Source organism: Cherax quadricarinatus, chromosome 84 (genome assembly GCF_038502225.1).
Source record: "Cherax quadricarinatus isolate ZL_2023a chromosome 84, ASM3850222v1, whole genome shotgun sequence".
Taxonomy (NCBI): Eukaryota; Metazoa; Arthropoda; class Malacostraca; order Decapoda; family Parastacidae; genus Cherax; species Cherax quadricarinatus.
The window spans coordinates 11,200,739-11,222,908 of record NC_091375.1 but is presented as its reverse complement, the minus strand read 5'-3'; the positions used below and the strand labels follow the sequence as shown (position 1 = coordinate 11,222,908).

General features: G+C 40.8%; 2 protein-coding genes across 4 annotated transcripts in view; one reads left to right on the top strand and one right to left on the bottom strand.

The window, feature by feature from the left end:
• Positions 1–14,048, bottom strand: part of LOC128704399 (serine/threonine-protein kinase SIK3) — an 82,585-nt gene extending 68,537 nt beyond the window's left edge. For all 3 annotated transcript variants that reach the window (XM_053799550.2, XM_070103067.1, XM_053799551.2), the window contains exons 1-5: positions 13,541–14,048; positions 5,973–6,153; positions 4,594–4,755; positions 3,198–3,322; positions 2,054–2,177 (exon numbers count right to left, since the gene is read on the bottom strand). In XM_053799550.2, the coding sequence (XP_053655525.1) occupies positions 2,054–2,177; positions 3,198–3,322; positions 4,594–4,755; positions 5,973–6,153; positions 13,541–13,690 (742 nt within the window). In that variant the 5' untranslated portion in view covers positions 13,691–14,048. The remainder of the gene's footprint in view (positions 1–2,053; positions 2,178–3,197; positions 3,323–4,593; positions 4,756–5,972; positions 6,154–13,540) is intronic.
• A 7,808-nt stretch (positions 14,049–21,856) lies between these two features.
• Positions 21,857–22,170, top strand: part of LOC128704400 (uncharacterized) — a 204,207-nt gene continuing 203,893 nt past the window's right edge. The window contains exon 1 of the mRNA XM_070102922.1: positions 21,857–22,065. Within this exon, the coding sequence (XP_069959023.1) occupies positions 22,011–22,065 (55 nt within the window). The 5' untranslated portion in view covers positions 21,857–22,010. The remainder of the gene's footprint in view (positions 22,066–22,170) is intronic.

Below are 22,170 nucleotides of genomic sequence, written 5' to 3'. Positions count from 1 at the left end.
TTTTAAAAAAGTCGGCCGTCTCCCACCGAGGCAGGGTGACCCAAAAAAGAAAGAAAATCCCCAAAAAGAAAATACTTTCATCAGTGTATATGTAGGTATATGTATGTGTGAGTGAGGTGAAAGTGTTGAATGATGAAAGTATTTTCTTTTTGGGGATTTTCTTTCTTTTTGGGTCACTCTGCCTCGGTGGGAGATGGCCAACTTGTTAAAATAAAAAAAAAAATGTAGTGTGTAAAGGTAGAAAGTTGAAAGTGAACACAGATAAGAGTAAGGTGATGAGGGTGTCAAATGATTTAGATAAAGAAAAATTTAATATCACATTGGAGAGAGGGAGTATGGAAGAAGTGAATGTTTTCAGATATTTGGGAGTTGACTTATCAGCAGATGGGTTTATGAAGGATGAGGTAAATCAAAGAACTGATGAAGGAAAAAAGGTGAGTGGTGCATTGAGGTATTTGTGGAGACAAAAAATGTTATCCATAGAGGCAAAGAAGGGAATGTATGAAAGTAAAGCAGTATTAACACTTATATGGGTGTGAAGCTTGGGTTGTAAATGCTGCAGCAAGGAGGCAGCTGGAGGTAGTGGAGATGTCCTGTCTATTGCAATGTGTGGTGTAAATATTATGCAGAGAATTCAGAGTGTGGAAGTTAGGAGGAGGTGTGGATTACTAAAAGTATTAGTCAGAGGGCTGAAGAGGGGTTGTTGAGGTGGTTTGGTCATTTAGAGAAAATGGATCAAAGTACAATGACTTGGAGAGCGTATAAATCTGTAGGGGAAGGAAAGTGGGGCAGGGGTTGTCCTCGAAAAGATTGGAGGGAGGAGGTAAAGGGGGTTTTGTAGGCAAGGGCTCGAACTTCCAGCAAGCATTTGTGAGCTTGTTAGATAGGAGTGAATGGAGACGAGTGGTTTTTGAGACCTGACGAGCTGTGGGAGTGCGAGCAGGGTAATATTTTGTGAAAGGATTCAGGGAAACCAGTTAGCCAGACCAGATCCTGGATATGGGAAGTACAATGCCTGCACTTTAAAGGAGGGGTTTGGGATATTAGCAGTTTGGAGGGACTTCTAAACTGCTGTATCGGAGCATCTCTGCAAAGACAGTGATTATTTATGAGTGAGGTGAAAGTGTTGACTGATGATGAAAGTATTTTCTTTTTGGGGATTTTCTTTCTTCTGAGTCACCCTGCCTCAGTGGGAGATGACCAACGTGTTAAAAAAAAAAAAATACATTATGTAAATTCGCAACACCAGGAGTCAGGCTAATGGTTACCTCCATAATACCACAATAATACCAGCAGCAAGGCACATCCCCTCAAGAGATCTTTCTAAGAAATACCAGGTGATCAAATTAAATACTTTAGCTTTCTTAGATTAATTCAAATATCATAAGCTACATAAAATTCAAAAGTCCACAAGCAATAAGTGAATAAACAAAAGTAGTTATATTCTATATTGCTGCACTTTCAAGACTTGTACTAAAAAAATATTTAAAAATAATTCTTGGTAGTAGGCTGGTAGACAGCAACCACCCAGAAAGGTACAAGTCCTGCCAAGTGAGTGTAAAATAAAAATTTGTAATTGTTTTACATGATGGTAGGATTGGTGGTGTCTTTTTTGTCTCATAAACATGTAAGATTTCAGGTATGTCTTGTTACTTCTACTTACACTTAGGTCACACTACACATGCATGTACAGGAATATATACACACACCCCTCTGGGTTTTCTTTTATTTTGTTACTTGTTCTTGTTCTTATTTCCTCTTATCTCCATGGGGAAGTAGAACAGAATTCTTCCTCCGTAAGCCATGCGTGTTATAAGAGGCAACTAAAATGCCAGGAGCAAGAGGCTAGTAACCCCTTCTTCTGTATATATTACTAAATGTAAAAGGAGAAACTTTTGTTTTTCCTATTGGGCCACCCCGCCTTGGTGAGATACGGCCGGTGCATTGAAAGAAAGAAGAATTCTTGGAAGTATTAAAGCATCATTAATTTTATTCCTGCTTTCTAAAATCTACGAAAATCCTGTTTTCAAGTATTAGAGTGACAGCAGCTCACCTGAGGACATGAAGTATGGTATTCTAAATTTTCCAGCTACCACGAGCGATCTCAAGGTCTGTAAGGTTTTGGCATCAAACGGCAGGTATCCACACACCAACACATACAATATGACTCCCAGACTCTGCAAAGCCACATCAAATATTCATCAGTTGGAGTAGCTGATCTTAAGTCAATTTCTACAATGTTGGAGTAGCTGATCTTAAGTCAATTTCTACAATGAGCATATACAGTATCCCTAAAAATCTACTAGTCAGTGGATACAAAATTCAACCTATATTACTACAAAACTTGCATTGTTTACTTCAACATTGTAGAGATAACGAATGTCACTTGTCTCATTCTCTAAAAACAACAGTAGATGTACTTCTCTATCTTATCACTCAATATAGTAAACTACAGTATAGCAGCAGTCAGTTTTATCATCACAAGCTTTCACTTGCACTTTTAATTTACGTTATTACATGTGTAGAGATTTACCTGAAAACACATTCTAAATTTTATAGGAGTGAAAGTTTTAAATCTTGTAAACATATAAATGATAAGTAATGTAACACTGATCTATAGACAGCATTACAGTCTTTAGTAGTTACCTCTTACAAACAGGAGATATTACAATCTAAACTGTGTTGTCAAATTAACAAAGCTATAAATTATTATTACAGTCATGGGAAGTGCTAAACCTGTAGGGGCCATACAGCATCTACATGACAGGCAAAGCTGCAAGGGCAACCTCAATCAAGTCTTAGATAAACTATTAAGAAGCAAATAGCTATATAAGTGCTTCTACCTAACATTTAAAAAAATTCAAATATCACAATTCTTTTTTTAAACCTCACTGCAACATCAATAAAGAATAAAAATGCAAAGTTGAGCTTGCATATTGACTGAACTTTTATCTTGCATATGAAATGTGCCATGAAAGCAATTACACGTTTTACTGTTTAGAACACTAATAATCAGCAGTATGCAGAACATATACTAATTAAAACAATGTCAACTAGTACACAACCTTTTTATAATGCACATCTTAACCAATTACAGTAACCAATATTAAAAAATTCTGTGTAGTGTTATCTTTCTTAAGCTCAAAACTAGTATTTAAACATTTAATAACTACACCTCTTTAGAAGGTTCATCTCACCCAAACATCAGCTTTGGGCCCATCATACTCTTTGCCTTCGAAGAGTTCTGGGGCAGCGTAAGGAGGGGAGCCACACCACGTTGATAACAGCTCTCCTGGTGTGTAAAAGTTGCTAAACCCAAAGTCTGCAAGCCAAGATAAGAATAAATTAGGTTTCCAAGACAACTGTATAGTACAGTACTGTATATTGTGCTCTTTGTATAACATTTTTTAATATGTGTATACAATATACCGAAAACATCCAGACTATTACATACAAAGAAATCTTTTTTACAATCATTGAAAAACCACTGCCTAAAATTAGTTATAATTTATAAAAAAATCTACATATACTACCAGTACAATATTTATTATCAATACTTAATCACTCGACAGTAGTTGATGAAATATTCCTACATGTCCCCAGTGTGATGCATCTGAAGGTGAAGCAAGAATGAAATGAATCAAAACATCACTTCATCCTTATTAGGGAACCATAGCTGACAGGACCTGGGTGCTATTTCTGGTTACCTGGCAATGCTATAAATATATGGCATGGGTTCACATACTTAACTATGGTGATGCTGATTTCATGGTGAAATGAAAATTATAATTCTGGGAGCAGAAGAGTGGGGTATTGACGTGATTTGGTTAATTAGAGCAGATGGAGCAATTTAGGTTGACTAAGATGTAAAAATATATGAATGAATGGAGGAAGATGCAGGCATGGATGGAGTGTGTGCAGAAGGGTTTCAGTAATAAGGGTTTGGATGAAAAAGACACTAAAGTACATAAACTTTTATTATAACAATGTTAAAATTTTCCTCAAACCATTTATAATAAAAGCTTATGTTGTTCTGTCTTTTTCATCTATTTCTTGGCTCAATGCCTCTTCTACCCAGTAATGGCATGTATATTCAGCAGTAATGTGTAAAAGTGTATAAGATCAGAGTGTGTAGAGAAAAGTGATTTTTGGAATTTGACATGGTGTTGGAATGAGCATGGTAACACATGAAGGAATTCCAGAAAACCAGTTTGCCTGACTCAGGCTCTGGAGGTGGACAATATAATGCCTGCACTGTTGCAGTTCAGAGCATAATTTGAAATATGCTGTCTGTGCAATTCTGGCAAGACAGCCATTAAATGATCGAGGCTGAATGTGCTTCCTTCTTTGGGGTCACCCCACATTGGCAGAAATAATGACGTAAAAAAAAATATATATATAAGTACAGTATACACATCTTACTGATAGCACAAGGGATTATTATTTAAGTGTAGCTTTATGAAAATGTGCTAGAGAAGGAAGAACTGATCAGATTTATGACTCAATAATATCAAGACATGAGATGTTAAGCATAACTATACCGAGAAAAATATTACACATAAGACAAATGTGCATACAAGATTACACACTTGCCTGCAAGTTTAATATTTAAGTCCTTATCTAAGAGCAAATTTTCTGCTTTTAGATCTCTGTGTACAATGCCACGTTTGTGACAATATCGCAGAGCTGCTACAATCTGCATGAATTTTGTCCGAGCTTCTCTCTCTCTCATCTTTCCGTGTGTTGCAACATAATCTGAGACAAAAATAATGTAATTATATTTCTTACACTGTATGATACTTAAATATGTACAGTAATGTACAGTATTCCATTCATGGGGGGAAGGATGATTTGGTGTTGGTAAATGGCTTTTGATCCAAGGAATTGGAGCAACACACTTTCCTTGGATCAAAAATTATTATCTCCCTTTTTCCTATGAATTTAGTGCTTCCAAAATGACTAAAATAATAATAATAATAATAATAACAGAATGTATTATGAATATTTCATGAATCCTTTCCCCTCAGTCAAAATTAATAATACTAATCTTTTAAATATAATAAATTAAAACCTCAGAAGATATTGTTTTAGCACATTAATTTAGGAAGTGAGAATTTGGATAATTTGCCTATCTTAATAACTATCAACAATTAATGCAAGCAATTAAAAATCTTTTGTAACCCTAGACAGTTCTGTTAAGATAGCTTCTTACATATAATATAGTAATATTACTCAGAGATGAAGAGGAATCAAGCGAGTGTAAAACAGAAGCCTGTAATTGTTTTACATGATGGTAGGATTGCTGGTGTCTTTTTTTTTTCTGTCTCATGAACATGCAAGGTTTCATATATGTCTTGCTACTTCTACTTACACTTAGGTCACACTACACATACATGTACAAGCATATAGTATATACACACCCCTCTGGGTGTTCTTCTATTTTCTTACAAGTTCTTGTTCATTTCCTCTTACCTCCATGGGGAAGTGGAACAGAATTTTTCCTCTGTAAGCCATGCGTGTTGTAAGAGGTGACTAAAATGCCAGGAGCAAGGGGCTAGTAACCCCTTCTCCTGTATATATTACTAAATGTAAAAGGAGAAACTTTTGTTTTTCCTTTTGGGCTACCCCGCCTTGGTGGGATACGGCTGGTGTGTTGAAAGAAGAAAGAAGATGAAGAGGAATATTGTAAGCACTAGCCTTAAACCAAAGAATGTGAAACTGCAGTTTGTATTTGCCAGAGTATTTTAACTGCCACTGAAAGATTTTTTAAAACTAATTATGTAAATAATTTGTCTCATATAATTATATTAACTATTCAGTAATTAAAACTATTTAATGCTCAGGGATGTGACCACACTACCTGATGATAAATCCATTCACACCCACACCCTTATTTTCCATAACAAGTATAAGACACAAAGGTTTACTAACATCACTAAGGAGTCACCGTACTGCATTTCAGAGCTACTTACCAAACAATTCCCCACAGCTGGCATATTCAGTGACAAGATAAATCATGCGCTCTGTTTCCATCACTTGATATAACCGAATTATGTAGGGATGTCTTAATTTCTTCAAGATCTCTATTTCTCGGAGGATTTTTCTCAAATTATCAGCATCTATTTTTGTTTTGTCAATTATTTTGATGGCAACCTGCAAAAAATGAGGAAGAAAAAACTGGGGTGAAATTTTATTATCCTTTACATCAATATATAGTAAGAACAACACATGTACACAGACACAAGCTGATGAAGGCTACTATCCTTCTCAGAGTTTTTACACTCTGCTGGGGTAACCAGGGACAAAATTTTTCCTTATGAACAACAGTGCGGGAAGAACACAGGTTTTATAACCAATTTATTCTTATGAACACAAAATGAGGTAGCATTTTATAAAACAAAACAAAAAAAATTCCTTCAACAGACCACAATTCTTTAAGACTACATGCATTAAAAATGAGCTAGAACTCAGGTTTATATACATCAAAATATGACAAAGATGTTAAACAAAAATCAACTACCCAGTGTGTACATTTAGGTCTTTCCCGTTCACATGACCTTAGAGTAATGCAGTAAGCCTAACAACTTATACAAGTTGCCTAACCAATCTAAGAATTTGCAAATGGTAAATGTATTTCACGGTTTTCCTTAGGGAAAGGGGTTCAAGGTTTTAGATGATCTCTTATTTCCAATGCCATCCCCCTAACTTTCATCTTATATACAGTACTGTACTGTATTTGTACTTTATTATATCATAAACATGCAGACCACCGTATTTATACATACTGTACTGTTTACATACAGTACTATACTACAAAAATATTACAGTACTGAATAGATAATAAAACAAAAAAAAAAACTGTCCTCATATTGAATGACACATTAACGTATCTTTCCTGAACATTTATTGCTGGCCTTATTTATCCCCTCCACAATTTTTTACTGCTCACTTCCTCTGGTGTAGTGGAAAGTATAGTAAATATACTCTTAGCACATACAAGAACCCCAATGGAAATAAGTCACTGACTTTTTGGGCTATCCTGGGTAATTTACATTAAGCATGATAATTGTATTTATGTTTACCTGTGCCTAAATAAATTACTTAATACTGTATTAACATACTGAAAAGTTTTTCCATTTCAGTTTCCACACTTCACTTCTTGGAAAATGTTGCAGAATGCATAGGTGGATATCTTTTAATGTACGCCAAAATGCTGCACACGCTTTTGTCTTAAAAATTTTTGCAATGGCAGACTGGTTTACACTGTACACACAGAAGATGCTAGATGGAGCTTCATTTTTTCAAATCTTTTAGATATGTCAAGTTTCAGCTTAACAGTTATCAATTTACTTTTCTGCAACACACATACTACCTGGACTGTTCTTGTATTTTTCTGACATGATGAACAGCTGTTCTCCAATGAACTCAACATGGTGCTACAACTGGTTGCAACATATTCGTTCAGTCATCCATTGCATCATACTTTCCCCTTTATAATTAATCCGTGCTCAGATCAGTAGTCATACACATTTAATTGGTCTCTCTGACCAGCATTTTGGAGGTTCATTGTTCACAACTTGAGACTATTACTGTATACCACAAGGACACATTAAAATAAAGCCTACAGTATGCCTACATCACGTCACTGCAGTGTGCATACACTACACCGTTTGTAAACTGTATGATGCGACATTTAAAAAAAATTAAAATCCTAGTTAATATAAGGCAGTGATGATTTAAACCTAAACAAACATCAATCTTTCAAACTAGCAAGTCTTTTGTCATTTACATTATACAAAAATAGAGTACAAATAACTTTTCTTCTTTTCTGGAGCTTCTTAAGTTGGATAATACTGAGTAGATGATCAAAATTTATTCTGATAATTTTATAGGTCTATTGACACCCTGTCCTCTCATCATACACAAACAGATAACCAACAGATAAAGAATGTAACATTTTAGATGGTTCTCATTTTGAAGGTGCCATCCCTCTGCCAAATCTGTCTCGCCTCTTTAGCATTCTCTTTATTGGCAGTTTACTGTACAGTATGTATATACATGCATGAATAGCGTTAACCCAGAGTTGTACCAGATGCACCACCAGGTTGGTTGTGGGTCAACTGCAGTGCTCCGAGCTCGGTTGATAACATCCTCAGCTTACACACTGAGGGATTGGGAATTGCTCCATGGCACAGGTCAAACATTGTACATATCTGACTTACACCTGCTACCCCTTTTCAACTGGGTGTTAAGAGGCTATTGTGAGTTCCATCCTGGGTGAGCAGATTAAAGGCACCATTGAAAATTCCGACAGTCCTTGATGACACACAGACTTTGTTAGGTTATCTTGGGTGGTTAACCCTCCGAGTTAAAAATCCGAAAATATTAGCTTACTTTATCCTTCAAATTCTGATGCAACAGGTAGAGAGGGGGGTGGGGGGTGTAAAAGGATGTTAGGGAGTGTAACACACTGGGATGGGATGTTACAGGTTGAAAAGGGATCTGAGGGGAAGTTCAGAAATTGTAACAGGATACAAGATGTAAGAGAGATTCTGATCAGATTATAAATTTAACCCAGAGGGTTATTAACCAAGGATAACCCAAGAAAGCCATGTCATCAGACTGTCTGGCATATTTCCATTGGGGTCCTTTATCCTCTTCCCCAGGATGTGATGTATACCAGTTGGCTAACACCCAGGTACCTACTGACTGTTAGGTGACCAAGGACATCAGGTGTAAGGAAATGTGCCCAATATTTCCCCTTGTCTCAAGATTGAGCCCAGTCCCTTGGTGTGAGCTAATGCCACTACCATTTGAACTACAATAAGCAATTGTAAGGGAGGGACATGAGAGAATGAGGGGAATATAACAGGATGAGAGAAAGTATAACAAGTTGCAAGAAGTGATGTAATAGAATGTGCAGGGGGGGGATGTAACAGAACTAGGGGGGAGATGTAACAGAATGTGAGGGGTGATGTAACAATGTAAGGGGGGTGTAACAGAATGTGAGGGGGGGATGTAACAATGTAAGGGGGTGTAACAGAATGAGAGGGGGGGATGTAACAGAATGAGGGGGGGATGTAACAGGATGTGAGGGGGGGGATGCAATCTGATTTGAGAGGATTAATAGAATGTAAGGAGGGATGTAATAAGATGCAAGGGGGACCAATAGGATGTGAGGGAAGGGATTAATAAGATGTGTAGGGAATGTAATAGGATGCAAGATGGATGAAATATGTGAGATGTAATAGATATGCGAGGGGATGTAATATAATGTGAAGGGATGTAACAAGATGTAAGGGTATGCAATAGGATGTGAGGATATACTTTCACCTTTACCTTTGAAGAGCTTCGAGAGTTTGACTACTCTTGGAGCCCGGCCATGGGCCAGGCTCGTCTGGTGCTTGCCTGGTCAGCCAGGCGTAACAGAATGTGAGAGGATTTAATATAATGTGAGGATATGCAACAGGATATGAGGGGATGTGAAAGGATGTAGCAGAATCTAAGGGGATGTAATAGGATGTGAGGGGAAGAAATAGGATGTGAGAGGATGGAATAGGATGCAAGTGGATGTAATAGGATATGATGGGATATAATAGGAAGAGAGAGGATATAACAGGATGAGAGGGGATATAATAGGATGTTAGAGAAGGCTACAGCATGTAAAGGGATGTAACAGGATGTGAGGGGATATAGTAGGATGTGAGGGAATATAACAGGATGTGAGGGAATATAACAGGATGTGAGGGGGATGTAACAGAATGAAAAGGGGACTTAACAGAATGCAAGGGGATGTAACAGGATGTGAGGGGATGTAACAGGATGCGAGGGGATGTAACAGGGGGTGAGGGGATATAACAGGAAGCTAGGGGCTGTAACAGGATGCGAGGGGATGTAACAGGATGCGAGGGGATGTAACAAGATGTGAGGGGGATGTAACAGGATGCGAGGGGATGTAACAGGATGCGAGGGGATGTAACAGGATGCGAGGGGATGTAACAGGATGTGAGGGGCTGTAAAAGGATGCGAGGGGATGTAACAGGATGCGAGGGGATGTAACAGGATGCGAGGGGATGTAACAGGATGCGAGGGGATGTAACAGGATGCGAGGGGATGTAACAGGATGCGAGGGGATGTAACAGGATGCGAGGGGATGTAACAGGATGCGAGGGGATGTAACAGGATGCATTCCTTTGCATTATATATATATATATATATATATATATATATATATATATATATATATATATATATATATATATATATATATATATATATATATATATATATATGTTATTAATAACCCAACAAAGGAAAGCATTCAGGCAAATTTCCATCTGGGTACTTTGGTTCTCTTTCCCGGGATGCCAGTGACAACAGTTTGCTAACACCCAGATACCTATTTACTGGGAAGTATCTTGATGCTTGAGGGGTAAAGTGAGGGGATGTGTTGAGAGAGGTTGAAAGAAGTATATTTGGAGTATACCTGGAGAGGGTTTCGAGGGTCAATGTCCCTGTGGACCAGCCAGTGACCAAGCCTTGCAGTAAATCAGGGCCTGATCAACAAGGCTGTTACTGCTGGCTGCACACAAATCGACATATAAACCACAGCCCAGTTGATCAAGTGACAGAATATGTTGTGTAGGATTGAGGGAAAGTGAGTTGATGTGAGGGACTGTGGGGGAAGTGAGGGTGTGAGGGGCTGAAAGAAAATGAGGGGATGTGTTGTGAGGGGGTGGAGGTAACATGTGGGGATGTATTGTAAAGGATTGAGGTAACATGAAGGGATGTGTTGTGAGAGGTTGAGGTAACACGAGGGGATGTGTGGTGAGGGGATGTATTGTGAAGGGTTAACGTAACATGAGGGGATGTCTTATAAGGGGTTGAGGTAACCTGAGGCGATGTACTGTGAAGGGTTGAGGTAACATGCGGGGATGTCTTGTAAGGGGTTGAGGTAACCTGAGGGGATGTACTGTGAGGAGTTAAGGTATCCTGCGGGGATGTATTGTGAGGGGTTGAAAATGAGTGTTTTGGCCGAAAAGCAAAGAGATGTGTTGTAGTAGACAAGTCAGGGTATGTGTTGCAGTTGTAAAGGGAGAGAAAGTGTTGTGGTTAACAAGTGAGGGGAATGTGTTGTGGTTGACAAGTGAGGGGAATGTGTTGTGGTTGGGAAGTGAGGGGATGTGTTGTGGTTGACAAACAAGAGATGTTGTGGTTGACAAACAAGAGATGTGTTGTGGCTGACCAGTGAGGGGATGTGTGGCAGTTAGGAAGTGAGGGGATGTGTGGCGGTTGGGAAGTGAGGGGATGTGTGGTGGTTGGGAAGTGAGGGGATGTGTGGTGGCTGGAAAGTGAGGGGATGTGTGGTGGTTGGAAAGTGAGGGGATGTGTGGTGGTTGGAAAGTGAGGGGATGTGTGGTGGTTGAGAAGTGAGGGGATGTGTTGTGGTTGACAAGCAAGAGGAGATGTTGTGGTTGACAAGAGAGATGTGTTGTGGCTGACCAGTGAGAGGATGTGTGGCGGTTGGGAAGTGAGGGGATGTGTGGTGGTTGGGAAGTGAGGGGATGTGTGGTGGTTGGGAAGTGAGGGGATGTGTGGTGGTTGGGAAGTGAGGGGATGTGTGGTGGTTGGAAAGTGTGGGGATGTGTGGTGGTTGAGAAGTGAGGGGATGTGTGGTGGTTGGAAAGTGTGGGGATGTGTGGTGGTGAAGCGAGGGGATGTGTGGTGGTTGGGAAGTGAGGGGATGTGTGGTGGTTGGAAAGTGAGGGGATGTGTGGTGGTTGGGAAGTGAGGGGATGTGTGCTGATGGAGAAGTGAGGGGGATGTGTGCTGATGGAGGAGTGAGGGGATGTGTGCTGATGGAGAAGTGAGGGGATGTGTGCTGATGGAGAAGTGAGGGGATGTGTGCTGATGGAGAAGTGAGGGGATGTGTGCTGATGGAGCAGTGAGGGTATGTGTGCTGATGGAGAAGTGAGGGGATGTGTGCTGATGGAGCAGTGAGGGGATGTGTGCTGATGGAGAAGTGAGGGGATGTGTGGTGATGAAGTGAGGGGATGTGTGCTGATGGAGAAGTGAGGGGATGTGTGCTGATGGAGAAGTGAGGGGATGTGTGATGATGGAGAAGTGAGGGGATGTGTGGTGATGGAGCAGTGAGGGGATGTGTAGTGATGGAGAAGTGAGGGGATGTGTGGTGATGGAAAAGTGAGGGGATGTGTGGTGGTGAAGTGAGGGGATGTGTGGTGGTGGAGAAGTGAGGGGATGTGTGGTGGTGAAGTGAGGGGATGTGTGGTGATGGAGAAGTGAGGGGATGTGTGGTGATGGAGAAGTGAGGGGATGTGTGCTGATGGAGAAGTGAGGGGATGTGTGGTGATGGAGAAGTGAGGGGATGTGTGCTGATGGAGAAGTGAGGGGATGTGTGCTGATGGAGAAGTGAGGGGATGTGTGCTGATGGAGAAGTGAGGGGATGTGTGCTGATGGAGCAGTGAGGGGATGTGTGCTGATGGAGAAGTGAGGGGATGTGTGCTGATGGAGAAGTGAGGGGATGTGTGCTGATGGAGAAGTGAGGGGATGTGTGCTGATGGAGAAGTGAGGGGATGTGTGCTGATGGAGAAGTGAGGGGATGTGTGGTGATGGAGAAGTGAGGGGATGTGTGGTGATGGAGAAGTGAGGGGATGTGTGCTGATGGAGCAGTGAGGGGATGTGTGCTGATGGAGAAGTGAGGGGATGTGTGCTGATGGAGCAGTGAGGGGATGTGTGCTGATGGAGAAGTGAGGGGATGTGTGCTGATGGAGAAGTGAGGGGATGTGTGCTGATGGAGAAGTGAGGGGATGTGTGCTGATGGAGAAGTGAGGGGATGTGTGCTGATGGAGAAGTGAGGGGATGTGTGCTGATGGAGAAGTGAGGGGATGTGTGCTGATGGAGAAGTGAGGGGATGTGTGCTGATGGAGCAGTGAGGGGATGTGTAGTGATGGAGAAGTGAGGGGATGTGTGGTGATGGAGAAGTGAGGGGATGTGTGCTGATGGAGAAGTGAGGAGATGTGTGCTGATGGAGAAGTGAGGGGATGTGTGCTGATGGAGCAGTGAGGGGATGTGTAGTGATGGAGAAGTGAGGGGATGTGTGGTGATGGAGAAGTGAGGGGATGCGAGAATTTGTGCAGGGGCTGTATGGTCATGTATAGATAAATAAGGAGGTCCTGAGGAGTTGGAGGTGGCTGTGAGGGGTTGTAAGGGGATATAAAGGGATGCGAGACAGACATGAGGGGATGGTAAGGGATGTGAGGGGACATAAAGGGATACGAGTGAGGTTGTGAGGGGTTAAGACAGATGGTTGTTCAACCCGTTATAAACACAAACACACCAGCCCATATTTTATTCCCAACCTTCCCTCTTCCTTCACCACCCCCTAACCTCTCCTCAAACTAAAACCCAATCTTCCCTAATTATAACCCCCCTGGCCCTCCAAAATCTCCAAAAATTGGAAGATAAGATCTGGCAGGAGAGGAGAGAAAGATAAACAAACCGCTGGGAGGCAATGCCTTACCTTAGACTGAGTTACTTTGTGTGTTGCGAGCTTCACCACGGCAAAATTACCCTTGCCGATGGTCTTCTCGAACTCATAATAGCCTACACGCACTAATCTTTCCGCATTACATGACACAGTCTGCTCAGACGAGCCATCGATAGTTGCCATTTTGGTTTTGACTGGTGCTATTTTTTGGTGCGGTTAACTTTCTTCTTCTAAAACCTACGCATTGTCGTTTTTCTGGCTAGTGGGAACGACCATGCATCTCCCATGGCATAAATACACACGTATTAGCCAGCAAGTCCATGCTACGTCCATATTTCGACTTTAGACCACCACTGCCATATAACTTCGGTGTGTGCGCACAAGCAATTAATTATTCACCGTCTCTCCTCTTTCAGAATACACGTAAGCGCAGTAATGGCCTCGAAAATAATTCCCCAATGATACCATTGAGGAATTTATCACACCCACAGTACAACTCCGACACAACTTATGGGAAAAAAATCCCAGGGATATTATTGGAACATATCGTCTGCATTTTTGAAGGACATCTGTAGTTCTACGTCGTCTGCTGCCTCATGCACCCCCGCCCAAATTCAAATTATTTACCCACTTTTACCCTTATTTTGCCCTTTTTTGTTATTAATAACCAATAAAAACAACACCAGTGGTTTCTAAATGAAGGGGTTAAGGCTAGAAATAGGTATATACTGACTTCCTCTATGCCGGTGTGGGGGATTTTGATCAATTTAGGTCAAATGTGTTTAGATAGAGATTTGAATGGAGGTTCCCGTGTGGGCCTGAGGGCAGTCGTGATGACCTGGTGACCCTGTATGTTCCCAACCTGGCTCAACACTTTACACCATGTATACACCCACCACATTATTTACCTATGTGTATATATACTCAGAGTTTACTTTAATCCCCTTATTTAAGTATGAAAGTATTCTTGACTACTGATGATATGGAAATTAGTCATGGACCCTATTGGGAATAAGTCACTTTGACTTTTTTTTTGAGGGTTATTTTAGGTAATTTATATTACGTAATTTACATTATGTGTACCTGTGCCTAAATAAACTTACTTAAGGACACTTGTATAGTAGATAGGCTTTAAACCCCACTAACAAGTCAAGCAGAAGGATCCAATATACTGCCCCACTGTACAATGCATCAGTGAATACGGTATATACGCAGGATATATATATATATATATATATATATATATATATATATATATATATATATATATATATATATATATATATATACATCTTACCTCAAGTGTATATACGCTGGGATAAGTATATCCTTTCTCTCAGCATATATACACTAGGATAAGTATATCCCCTCTCTCAGCATATATACACTGGGATAAGTATATCCCTTCTCTCAGCATATATACACTGGGATAAGTATATCCCTTCTCTCAGCATATATACACTGGGATAAGTATATCCCTTCTCTCAGCATATATACACTGGGATAAGTATATCCCTTCTCTCAGCATATATACACTGGGATAAGTATATCCCTTCTCTCAGCATATATACACTGGGATAAGTATATCCCTTCTCTCAGCATATATACACTGGGATAAGTATATCCCTTCTCTCAGCATATATACACTGGGATAAGTATATCCCTTCTCTCAGCATATATACACTGGGATAAGTATATCCTTTCTCTCAGCATATATATATATATATATATATATATATATATATATATATATATATATATATATATATATATATATATATATATATATATATATATATATATATGTATATATATATATATATATATATATATATATATATATATATATATATATGTATATATATATATATATATATATATATATATATATATATATATATATATATATATATATATATATATATATACCAAGAATGAGGTTCACACAGCAGTTTAAATTGTTAATCTTGTGTGATGTGCTCAGCATAACCAGGGGCTTTAAAAATGTATACGAGTGCAGGTACACATAATTACAATTATCATACCTAGTAACATGTAAATTACCTAGGAAAATCCAGAAAAATGTCAGAGTGACTTAATTTCCACTGGGGTCTCCATGGGTGCTATTAAATAACTTTGTTTACTGTATCTTGTGGGGATAAAAATTTGCTTAACCTTACTCCGCCATCGGTCTACATGTGTACTGGATCTCTGCGTCTGCTAAGTCTTTGTTTACCTCCACCATGTCTGTCTACGTCCATTGTATCTTTACGTCCTCTGCTTCGATAACGTCTCTGACCTTGATAACGACCATGACCTTGATAACAACCATAACCTTGATAACGACCATGAACCTTGATAACTATCATGACCTTTGATAACGACCATGACCTTGATAACAACCATAACCTTGATAACTATCAGAACCTTGATAACGACCAGAACCTTGATAACGACCATGACCCGGTGGCCTGGTGGTTAAAGCTCCCGCTTCACACACGGAGGGCCCGGGTTCGATTCCCGGCGGGTGGAAACATTTCGACACGTTTCCTTACACCTGTTGTCCTGTTCACCCAGCAGCAAATAGGTACCTGGGTGTTAGTCGACTGGTGTGGGTCGCATCCTGGGGGACAAGATTAAGGACCCCAATGGAAATAAGTTAGACAGTCCTCGATGACGCACTGACTTTCTTGGGTTATCCTGGGTGGCTAACCCTCCGGGGTTAAAAATCCGAACGAAATCTTATCTCTCTTATCTAACAACCACGAACCTTGATAACTATCATGACCTTTGATAACGACCATGGCCTTTGATAACGACCATGACCATGATAACTACCCTGACTTTTATAATGACCATGAACCTTAATAACGACCATAACCTTGATAATGACCTTGATAACGACTGTAAACCTTGATAACGGTCATGGCCTTGATAACTGCCATGACCTTAATAACTACTCTGGCCTTTATAATAATTACCATGACCTTGATAACGACCATGACCTTGATATCAATCATTATCTTGATAGCGACCCTGACCTTGATAACTACCATAAACCTTGATAACTACCATAAACTTTGAGAACTATCATGACCTTGATAACGACCCTAACCTTTGATAACGACCAAGAACCTCGATAACGCCTCTGACCTTGATAACGACCCTGACGTTAATAACGGCCCGATCTTGATAATCATTACCTTGATAATTACCCTGACCTTGATAACGACCATGACCTTGATTACTACCCTGTCCTTGACAACGACCAATGCGGTTTTGTGTGTGACTTATCTATTCTGAACAGATTATCTGTTAACTGATCATTCTCTTCTGTTGCCAATGACTGTTACGTGTCACCGTTATCTGTGTGGTGTGGTTGATGTTCACTGTCCTATTGTACAGTGTTTTATTACTTACGGGTTTAGTGCATTTTTTCTGAAGAACACATAAATAACCCGCAAATTATAGATTGAAACTCACAAGAACATAAGAAAGAAGGAACACTGCATACTGAGTGTCCGTGGTTCGATCCCCGGCACGGGTGAAACTTTGGCCATGTTTCCTTACACCTGTTGTTCACGTAGCAGTAAATAGGTACCTACGTGTTAGTCACTTTACACCTGAAGTAAGTAGGTACCTGGGTGGCAGTCGACTGATGTGGGTTGCATCCTGGGGGTGGTAATATAACCTAGGACTGGGGAAACGAGCAGAGGTTGGATAACAGCTCCTAGCCTTAATGTAACTTTTTTTTTCATAATCACAGCAGCACTTTTAAGATGTTTTGGGTTTCATAACGGGTCCTCGGGAGAAAAAAATTCCTTTATTGTTTGGGAGGGATATTAAAAATGTTTTGGCTTACATAAATAACACAAAATGGCCCGACTTGTCGGACCGAAATGTCGTCATAAGTTTTTCTCTTACGTGCGGGTTTTGTATTGTTCCAGTCATGGTATTGTGCCTTTGTGTTCTATATATTTTAGTTTGAAGCGAAACTTATAAATTACAATGGCTCAGTAAACATCGGGGGCAGTGAAATATGGAGACGCCTTTCAAATTCCTGTGATATCTATGGTCCTAAGATGAGCTAAGTATAAGCTAGTGGCCTATTGCAGAGCTCTATTTTGATGAAGAACAGAAAGGTCGTCGTAAGCTTCTCTTTCCTATATGCGGGTTGTATACTCTATTTTTATGGTTTAGTCTGCTCGTTTTTTTTAATTCCTCTGAGTTAGGTCCAGCACTTAGGGGCTTGGGCCGTCAGTATAGTTTAATCCCAGTAGGATACCAAAGATCTCTGGGCCCCTGGGTAAGGCAGGCTGTGGGTTTGTTCAAGGTGCTGGATCCCAAAGATCTCTGGGCCTCTGGGTAAGGCAGGCTGTGGGTTTATTCAGAGTGCTGGATCCCAAAGATCTCTGGGCCTCTGGGTAAACCAGGCTGTGGGTTTGTTCAGAGTGTTGAATCCCAAAGATCTCTGGGCCCCTGGGTAAAGCAGGCTGTGGGTTTGTTCAAGGTGCTGGATCCAAAGGATCTCTGGGCCCCTGGGTAAGGCAGGTTGTGGGTTTGTTCAAGGTGCTGGATCCCAAAGATCTCTGGGCCCCTGGGTAAGGCAGGCTGTGGGTTTGTTCAAGGTGCTGGATCCCAAAGATCTCTGGGCCCCTGGGTAAGGCAGGCTGTGGGTTTGTTCAAGGTACTGGATTTCACGCTCATTGAAACCACCACTGTAGCGATTCAAAGAGGAATATATTATAAATGACGTACAAAGGTTAATGTTACACATGTGTAACGTTAGGTATCTTTACTGCAGAGACGTTCATCCTCTATAGTAGGCTTTATCAGTCGATAAAGCCTATTGTAGAGGATGAACTGGAGACAGTAGAGGTGGAGAGGTAGTGTTGAGGTTATCAGTCCCTCAGGATACAAGAGAGTCAATCTCAGTTTAATTAAAGTAGAGACGTGAAACCAATGGCTTATATACTGGAGCTGGAAGGTGTAGCTGGAGATGGGGTCACAGGTGAGCGGGGCCCTGCAGTGTAAGGTCATGCTAAGTTTCCACTAATAGGCTCCCCTCCCACCTATGACCTTACTTTCAGCTCCAGTATAAAAGCCACTGGCTTCATGCCTGCTTCTAAAACAGACTGACCATTTTATATCCTAACTGAGGGACTGATTACCTCAAAACTACCTCTCCACCTCTAGTGTCTCCAGTATTATCATCACCACTTTATTCGACTGATGAACCCTGCAGTGCAGGCGAAACGTTTTGACAACAAAGAAACGTAAAGTTGAATAAGTGTCTCTCTCATCAGAGAGGATGTCTGCTACATCTTGTGCTCCAGGCTGACGTCTGACTTCCAGAAAATACACAAATTAAATTTCTATATATTTTATAAGTATGTACTGAAGTTTTCAATAATATATATATATATATATATATATATATATATATATATATATATATATATATATATATATATATATATATTTATATATATATATATATATATATATATATATATATATATATATATATATATATATATATACTGTATCGTGTAAAAGGGTGGATAAACTATGGAACTGTGCCTATTCTTAGAATAAATACAAGTGTATTTAATATATATGCTTTCATATGGGCGAGTAATGTGATCGGTTTTAAAGAGTAAAACAGTTCGTGAGGGATAAACGTTTTCATTTTTAGAATGCGTTATAGAAGAGAGAGATAATAATGGTGGGAAATGGCTGTATACCTGTGGTTTACTGGGTCTTAATTTTTTCCTTAAGCTCTAGAAGGCATTTCCAACACTTGTCCGCCTATATCGTATTCCACTAAGTGACCTATTTTGTCCCTACCGTCTTGTATTGCATTCTTATATTATGGGTAACCGCTAAATCCATTGATGTCATACTACGCTTGAAAAATAGAACGTAATTATGTTTTAATGAGGGAAGAGTAGGGAAGGGTAGCTCAGTTTTCCTGGGTCAAGAGCCCTTCACCAAAATCAAAGAGCAATCTCCCTTCCCTTCCTTGAAGGGAAGAGAGATAGGTATCATTACATCGAGCCTGGTCTCACACTGGGTCGCTGGGGCCATGACTGCAGCAACTATCTCCAGGGAGGCAGCTTCTTCTCACTCCCTTGCTTACCTGGTACTAGGTTAGGTTAGGTTAGGTTAGGTTAGTCAGGAAACAGGACAAGTGTTTCCTGACACGAGTCTTAGTCATATGAGGACCCGCCGCTGGAGCTTTTGGTCATCTGGCCGAGGCCTTCCGCTGGCTTACCGGTTCATCCCTTTAAAATTATGGTTTGATTATAACCGTTAGATTAATAATTATAAGCCTGGTACTAGTTAAACATCTTTTATTGAGCAAATATAAAAATTGTATTGCTACGCTACTGAATACAATGGCTACACAGGAACAAATGCTAACAATGTTTCCTGTCTTGAAGAATTGAGACACTTGCGCAACACATGGGAATCTTTATTGAAGAAACGTTTCGCCACACAGTGGCTTCATCAGTCCAATACAAAGTAGAAACGGGTAATGGCATTTCTACTTTGTATTGGACTGATGAAGCCACTGTGTGGCGAAACGTTTCTTCAATAAAGATTCCCATGTGTTGCACAAGTGTCTCAATTCTTCAACTTGTCGGTTTCCTGTCTTGCACAGGGTGGATTTCACACTGTGAAGGAATTGTAATGTTGTACTATATGGAATAACTAACATTTACTGTGATGTAACTATGCCCAGTGTAGTCTGATAAAGACCCATTGTGACCTCTTATTTGTTACGCTGTCGCTTCCATGATGAATGAGCATTGTGAACACAGTAAACTACCCACCACTCAGGCGGAGCAACTAATCTAAGTTAAATCATTCCGTTAATAGTATACAATACCAACAATTTAATGAATAAGACACACGTGCAGGTCCTGTACATGTTTCACACTGGTGGTAACGAAATGTGTCAGCCTGAGCCGGGAGACTTAATTAAGTAGGATGATGAGCGTACCATCAAGTTCTCCAATAGATACGGAGGAGATAGTAGATGCGGGGATACAGTAGATGCGGGGATACAGTAGATGCGGGGATACAGTAGATGCGGGGATACAGTAGATGCGGGGATACAGTAGATGCGGGGATACAGTAGATGCGGGGATACAGTAGATGCGGGGATACAGTAGATGCGGGGATACAGTAGATGCGGGGATACAGTAGATGCGGGGATACAGTAGATGCGGGGATACAGTAGATGCGGGGATACAGTAGATGCGGGGATACAGTAGATGCGGGGATACAGTAGATGCGGGGATACAGTAGATGCGGGGATACAGTAGATGCGGGGATACAGTAGATGCGGGGATACAGTAGATGCGGGGATACAGTAGATGCGGGGATACAGTAGATGCGGGGATACAGTAGATGCGGGGATACAGTAGATGCGGGGATACAGTAGATGCGGGGATACAGTAGATGCGGGGATACAGTAGATGCGGGGATACAGTAGATGCGGGGATACAGTAGATGCGGGGATACAGTAGATGCGGGGATACAGTAGATGCGGGGATACAGTAGATGCGGGGATACAGTAGATCCGGGGATACAGTAGATGCGGGGATACAGTAGATGCGGGGATACAGTAGATGCGGGGATACAGTAGATGCGGGGATACAGTAAATGCGGGGATACAGTAGATGCGGGGATACAGTAGATGCGGGGATACAGTAGATGCGGGGATACAGTAGATGCGGGGATACAGTAGATGCGGGCTCCCGAAGGAGTGTTGGAGATTGTACATGTGATGTACCGTTTACAACCTTATGGCAGAGGCACACACTGTACCTAAATGAACTTGCTTACTTATCTTGTTCACTGATCACAAAAATAGATACCTAGAAGTGAGCTGGCTGTCGTGGGTCACATCTTTAGGGAAGATTTAGGGACTCCGGCTGAAAGAGCCAAACTAACTGGCTTTCTTCTACTATCCAGGGCTACTAATCCTCCTGGATTATTAATAATGGGATCCAACTACCCCAATGGAAATAAGTCACTGTCTGACTTTTTTTTTTTTTTTTGGGGGGGGGGGGGGGGTTCTAGGTAATTTATTTCTTTTCTGCAGGACACAAAAATGTAGTCTACATGTAATAAAATATTGTAAACCACAAAAGAAAGCCACTAGCATGCGGTGCACCACATATATTACTATGCATAACAATTTTGCTTATATGTGCCTGTACCTAGATAAACTTAACTAATGGGAAGAAGAGTAGAGTGATCAATGGTAGAGCAGTAGGGGTGAGGGAGAGTGCAGGGCCCCGCGGTGTGTGTGTAGCTAGGTCCCGGGACCGGACGAACCACTAGTCAGTAGGTACCTAACCGTCATACTGAGAGGATTGTGTGCCTTGTGTGATCCTATAGTCCGCTCCGCCGCCTCCGTCAGCGCGAGTGTTCGGCAGGATAACTGTTAAAGAGTATTAGTGTGAGAGAGGAGGAGGCTGCTGCAGGGATGCGGTGGACGGCGCGAGTGGTGCTCTGGGCTCTGTTACTCTCCATGACGGCAGGTGAAGTACAGTTTGTGTGGCTCCTCGTTTATTGGTCACTTGTGCGAGTTTCCTGCATGCATGTTTGTGTGTACTAGCTTGCTTGTGTCCGCAGGGGGGTCGAAC